At 35.0% G+C, this 6,722-nt stretch overlaps 1 protein-coding gene across 2 annotated transcripts; it reads left to right on the forward strand.

Annotated features, from left to right (window-relative positions):
* The first annotated feature begins 1,046 nt into the window (after positions 1 to 1,046).
* Positions 1,047 to 6,520, forward strand: LOC125872494 (oligouridylate-binding protein 1B-like). Of its 2 annotated transcripts, none has more exons than XM_049553230.1 (12): positions 1,047 to 1,286; positions 3,668 to 3,729; positions 3,931 to 4,033; positions 4,171 to 4,247; positions 4,321 to 4,382; positions 4,499 to 4,586; positions 4,781 to 4,856; positions 4,943 to 4,973; positions 5,159 to 5,278; positions 5,492 to 5,577; positions 5,756 to 5,932; positions 6,038 to 6,520. In XM_049553230.1, exons 1-12 carry the CDS (start codon positions 1,182 to 1,184, stop codon positions 6,302 to 6,304), a joined length of 1,254 nt encoding a protein of 417 aa, XP_049409187.1. In that variant the 5' UTR covers positions 1,047 to 1,181; the 3' UTR covers positions 6,305 to 6,520. The 2 variants fall into 2 exon arrangements, with proteins under 2 accessions (XP_049409187.1, XP_049409188.1); XM_049553231.1 differs by having other exon boundaries at positions 5,495 to 5,577.
* The last annotated feature ends 202 nt before the right edge of the window (positions 6,521 to 6,722 follow it).

Below are 6,722 nucleotides of genomic sequence, written 5' to 3' on the forward strand. Positions count from 1 at the left end.
TTTTTGACATTTTTTTTTTACCTTTTTGGCTTCGGACTCTATTTATTTGTAGCTCATCCTTAAATTTTTTTCAAGTACGAAATCGGGAAAAACATATGAATTATAAATTCATATGAATACTTACTTATAGTTAGTTCTTTTTACTTATTCAGGCAAATTATGTTAAAACTGTAAAATAAAGTTATCTTAAACAGAAAAAAATGAAATATGTGGAGAAAAAACAACTCAAAAAATAAAAGAGAATAACGTATTAACAACTTATCATTATTTGCTCATTCATTTAAAAAATCTCAATAAACTTTTTAAATTGTAGATATTTATACAAATTATATATTATCATTATACGTAACAGTAACAAAATTGGGTATTTGATATTTTTAGGGTGGAAAACAACAACTTCAATAGTCTTACTCTAGAGTCGTCCTTGAATATTACATTAGTTTTAGCAAACTGAAATATAATCTTTCTTGACTACTTGGAGGCATTGCGAAAAGACAACTTTATCATTTTGACTTCTTAGATTCAGATTCAGGCAAATTGAGAGTTGAGACTATCTTAAATTTTCTGTAATCCTTTATGAAATAATATATTGATTGACTGAATTAAGACATAATGTGGTCCCATATAAATAAAATGATGAATATCTATGCAGATATCGACGTCTTAATTAATTACTTGAGTATCAAGTCATCTACTCTTAAATTCATTCTTACTCTATTTTTTTAAACTATAAATAATTTTTTAAAATTTAACTAATACATATCCAAACACAAAATTATACCAAAGAAAATAAAAATTATTCCAACAAAATAAAAAAGTAGAAGTTGGTTGATAAAATATGATAGAAATTGCATTTGATAGTCAATTCAATTATACGTTTATAATTTTAATATAAGATTTTGATTAATCTTTGAATAAGTCCTCTTGTATTCTATATCTTTTGATTATATATTCATTTCATTTTATATATGGGTACTAAACGGGTCGGTTCTAACCCGTTTACCTTCTTCTATAAATGTCACCATCATCACCCGGTAAAATTTTGTTTTTTTTTTTTGTTTTTCCCTTTGTTCGAGCACCTTCTTTTTCTATTTGCTTAGAGAACCCTACCACCGCGTTCGAAGGGCTGGTGACTATCTCCTTCTTCGTTCATCAATCGATTGAATCGATCTTTGAAGAAAATGCAGAATCAGAGGCTGAAGCAACAACAGCAGCAAGCTTTGATGCAACAAGCGCTTCTTCAGCAACAGTCTCTCTATCATCCTGGCCTCTTAGCTCCACCTCAGGTTCGTCTCCTGTTTTTTTTGGTAATTTATTCAATTTTCTGGTCGTATGAGTGTATTTTGTTGAGTGATTTGTTAATTTTTTGGCATCGCGGTGGATATTCGCGATTTTTAGGTTTTGCTTTGTATTGTGTTTGATTTATCTGGAAATATTGGGCAGGAAGATATTACTTTTTTTTTGTTTTAATTTGTTTGTACTACTTTACTTTTTAATCGGTTTCGAAATGAGTGCATTTTTTTGGCAACATTTTAATTCCAATTTTACACCTGACATGATATTTTGGTACATTTGACATATGTGACTATATGATTCAAAAGTTTATCTTTTTTTGTTTTTTTTTAACTCTGTGCTGAGTCAAAATAGGGCAAACAAATTGGAATGGAGGGGGAGTGTGTTTTTTTCAGAACTGTTTCGACTTGAAGTTGATCTTTTTTTTTTCCTGGTGGACTTGCAGTGCTTTTTGTTAGAAATTTAGTGTTTGGATGTGTATTGGTGGGTTTGGCTGATAAGTGTTGTGTTTATTTAGTTCATTTCTCGGTTGGATGAGGCTTCTCATGATGTGGATCATACTCTTTCTGATACAGGCTTAAGATTGTTGACCCACTTTGATTATCTCAAGAGAAAAACTTAATTATAATAATAAAAAAGGGGGGCTGTTAGAGTATAAATCTGGTCTTTATTGATTTGTAAGAGTTCCCAAATGCATTTATGTTGGTTCTGGTTACTCTTATCTGTATCTCTAAAATTTTGGTTGGATACTTATATTCTTACTAAGTGTGGAACATGTTATGCCATAAGTTCGAACTTGCCTTTTTGGAAGCATCTATTTGTGCACTCTTCATTGCAGCACCTCAATTTCTGAAATCTACTTAAATTTCTCTTTACAGTGTGTATACATGAAGGAAAATGTTTTTATGAAGATACTTCACACTGAGAGATTATTTTCTGAATCATTTTTGTGTTTCATTGAGTATAAAAATAAGAGATATATGGTAATCATACAAGGTGGAGGATCGGTATTGAAGATAGACTTTGGTTATGTTCTTATGTATTAAAGATTGATAAATAATATTTTGATTGTTGGTTGAAGTGACATGGAGTATGAGCTTAGTTACGTGGAAAAAACTAAATATAACCAAATAACAATCTACAAATCCATCTTTAGTTTTCACTATAGCTAGATTTGGTGAGTTTCATGTGATATATGGTCCAAAATGCAATATTCTTAATTTTAAGCGACTTGTTCTTTGAAGAAGAAGTATGTGGACCCTCCTTCAAGGGAGCCAGATAGTGAAAGGTTTATTCTTTTGTTATCTTGCTGATTATGCTTGACTAAGTGATTTATGACTGGGTCAATTTAGAAAGTCTCAAACAAGGCAAGGCTAGATGAAATGCAAAGAAAGGTTTGGCTTTTGACTCATAGAAAAAGGACCGTCTCAGCTCAACCTTAAAACCTACTGAGATAAGATAGGTGACTGAAGGGAGAATTAGATGTATTCCTAGGGGGCAGTGAGCGTGGTTTGAGAAAGTGAAAAAGAATTATACTTGAATCTGCGAGAGCTGTAGAAACTCTATGTAGTTTGTATATTCATGGTTGTAGCATAGGAAAAGACCATATATTAAAACCATTAGGAACTTCAAATCTTGGAGACATGGTCTAGACATGACCTTATCGTGGTGTTGGATTTAAAGTTTTTATGGAGTCTCGTTTTGTTGTAGGAGTCTACCCATTGTTCATAATGTCTCAAAATGATATGTCATAGAGTAACAATGCTTTATTTAGAGATTTAATTGAATGATGATTATTCCCTCAGTATTAAAATAGCTGCAGACCTTATATATTGCTTAGGTTTACTTTCTCTCTTTTGGCTTGCTAGTGATGTATGGTACTAGGTGAACAGCTCTTTTGAGAGAAAATCTGATTATTCAATGGGATCCTTCTTGTGGGAATCAATTATCTTCAATTTTGTTACAAGTTTGTTGTAAATTGGTCCCTTTGTAACGGAACTTTTTGCTGTATATCTTCTTCCCCCTTACACAATGAAGTCAACAAAAAATAGGAGGGAGAGGGGGAGAAAGAAGTAGGAAAAAGACAATTTCTAGATACTTGTTGGAACTGTAATGGGATACCATTTTGCTGCCATCATCTAAGCTCTGACAGAATGCTGCTTTTATGGTCTGTTCTTTTCACTTCTACATCCTTGTTATTTTCTAGCTTTTGTGTGTTGGGGTGGTGGGTTGGGAGAGGGAGCTTTATCTTTTTCTTTATGATTCATGAAATTTCTTCCTGTTTTCCATATATTATCTGTGAATGATGCTTGGATTTTCTACTTTTGTTTATTCTTATCACCTTAGACACTCATATACATTTGGTTTGATGCAGATTGAGCCAATACCTAGTGGAAATCTGCCTCCTGGGTTTGATCCAAGCACATGCCGCAGTGTGTGAGTGTCCTTTTGGGGCCCGTCTATTTTTTCTCTCCTCCTGCCTGTTTGCTTTGACGTTTTTTAATTTTATGCATTTAACTTAGTTTTAATTTGTTATGATTTGACTATTGGAGAAGGTTCTTATAGCTTCGTGTATTTTTTTTCCTTTGTTTTTCTTTTTTTAAATCTTTTAGTTTCTTTATTTCTGAGAAAATGCAGGTTTGTTGGGAATATCCACCCACAAGTGACTGAACCTCTTCTTCAGGAAGTTTTCTCTAGTACTGGTCTTGTGGAAGGATGTAAACTGATAAGGAAGGAAAAGGTTAATTTTCTTCTCTCCTTGCTTAGCTTGTCTGAATTCTCTACGACTAAGACTTCCTCCTTTCTCTTGTCTTTAAGTATTGTATACTTTTTCTCTCTCTCTGACTCTGTCATTTACAAGCCTGTTCTGTCATGCAGTCATCTTATGGTTTCATCCACTACTATGATCGTAGATCAGCTGCACTTGCTATAGTCTCTCTTAATGGAAGGCATCTGTAAGTAAATTTATGAGCTCTCTATTTCAAACTTGGCCTTGGTTCAACTGTGACTCTTACTCCGTCTTTACAGGTTTGGGCAGCCTATTAAAGTTAATTGGGCATTTGCCAGTGGACAGAGGGAGGACACTTCAAGTAAGTTTCAGTTTCTATCTATCAATGTTTAACCCTCAATTAACTTTGCACTTCGCACATTGTTTCTTCTTGGTGCTAGTTTGTGAACCTATGTGAAGAGTGTTTTGCTTTTGCAGGCCACTTTAATATATTTGTTGGTGATCTGAGCCCCGAAGTTACTGATGCAATGCTATTTGCTTGCTTCTCTGTTTACCCTGGTTGCTCGTAAGTGTCATCCTCCTATTTGAACCCACCCTAAAAAATGTCAGAAGACTCGTTCCATTGTTGAATATCACCTAATGATTGTATCATGCCTTTAATGCATTTACTTCAGAAGGTTTAAAATGCATCCACGAGGGGAAAATGATAGGGTTGGCGATGCTTAAATACAACGGCTAATTATCCCTTTTTAATGACAGTGATGCAAGGGTAATGTGGGATCAAAAGACTGGGCGTTCTAGGGGTTTTGGTTTTGTTTCTTTCCGAAACCAACAGGTAACTTTTTGGTATATAGCTTCATGTTTTATTTTTTCATCCCCTCTTTGATATTGTAATAAATTCTTTTTTTTTTTTTTTTGCAGGATGCTCAAAGTGCCATCAATGATTTAACAGGTAGAGAGCATTTGATCAGTTCTTGTACACATTTCACTTTGTTCAATGTGTATGTTGTAGACCGTTCCTATACAGTAGGAAGCTATAAGATTTCATTTAATCATTAAACCTTAAGTTCAAGTATAAACTTGCTTCTAATCTGAATGGCTGATTGTGCGCATTTTATTTCTCCTTTGTTTTTGAAGGCAAATGGCTTGGTAGTAGGCAGATACGTTGCAACTGGGCTACCAAAGGTGCTAACTCGAATGATGACAAACAGAGTTCTGATGCCAAAAGTGTTGTGGAATTAACAAATGGTTCATCAGGTATGTAATTTTTTAATGAATCCTTGGCTAGTGCTTTAATTGGTAAAGAAGTTCATGCAAGACAAGCTTAAGCACTGTGTATCGACACTAGTTGAATTCAGTACTTGGTACTTCATTTCGTTGTGTACTCAATCAATGTCGTTCTTGCCCCCTTTGTACATGGTCAATATCATAAACTAAATTCCCTGTTTATTTGCCTTTTTGTTATTGTAGAAGATGGTAAAGAGGCAGCGAATAGTGATGCTCCTGAAAATAACCCACAATACACCACTGTTTATGTGGGCAATATTGCTCCTGAGGTGAGGACATCTCTTACCATTGTTTAGTGTCCACCTTTCCTCCATTAAGATGTCAATGTTGTAACTTTTAGGTTCAAAATAACCAGGCTGCCTTGGCATATTTTCTTCTAGTTTCCTTCTTGAATTTGCTTCCTGCCTTTGGCAAGGACTTTTCCCTTACAAGCATTTGTTATTTCAGGTAACACAGCTCGATCTCCATCGCTACTTTCATTCCCTTGGTGCAGGAGTGATTGAGGAAATTCGAATTCAGCGAGATAAAGGATTTGGCTTTGTAAGATACAATACTCATGCTGAGGCAGCTTTAGCAATTCAAATGGGAAATACCCACTCAGTTCTGGGTGGAAGGCAGATTAAGGTTAATCTTTGTGCTTGATACCATTTCAGCTCTAGTTGTGTGATCTTAGACTAATCTGTTGTGTTAAATTTTTATTGCCAACTGCTCTAATTTGTGTGCTTACAGTGTTCGTGGGGTAACAAGCCAACTCCGCCTGGAACAAGCTCAAACCCACTTCCTCCGCCAGCTCCCACACCATTAGGTATTTCAGCCACTGACCTTTTGGCTTATGAGAGACAGCTAGCTATGAGCAAGATGGGTGGTGTCCCGGGCCTCATGGGTCAATATCCTTTGAAGCAAGCATCAATGGGGATGGCCTCTGGAGCAAGCCAAGCTATATATGATGGCGGTTTCCAGAATGTTGCTGCACAACAGCTCATGTATTATCAGTGATGTGCTTGATCTGGCTCTGCGGTTGGCATTGCCTTTCTACCTAGTTTACCTTTAATAACACTTTTTTTTCTTTTTTTCATGTTCTCTATTTTTGTTCTTAATATTTAGGCATCATGCCTAGTTAGATGTGAGTGCCACGTGTATCAATACGTATAATGTATGCTTTGTCTTCCAGTTTATTAGTAGGAATGAGGGAATACTACGAGGTTTGCTCCATTATTGTTGTTCATACATGCTTTGATCTGGAACATTTTCTTCGTCTTGTTTCGAGAATTTTGATGCAACTTCTCTAGCACGCAACGCTTTCGGGTACAGTATAAACTTGAGAGGTTGCTACTGCATCCATACAAGTTTGCTTCTTAACCGTCAAGAAAATGAGTTTGTTTTAGTAATGACGTATTTGTATTTGCATTTGCTT

Source organism: Solanum stenotomum, chromosome 8 (assembly GCF_019186545.1).
Source record: "Solanum stenotomum isolate F172 chromosome 8, ASM1918654v1, whole genome shotgun sequence".
NCBI lineage: Eukaryota > Viridiplantae > Streptophyta > Magnoliopsida > Solanales > Solanaceae > Solanum > Solanum stenotomum.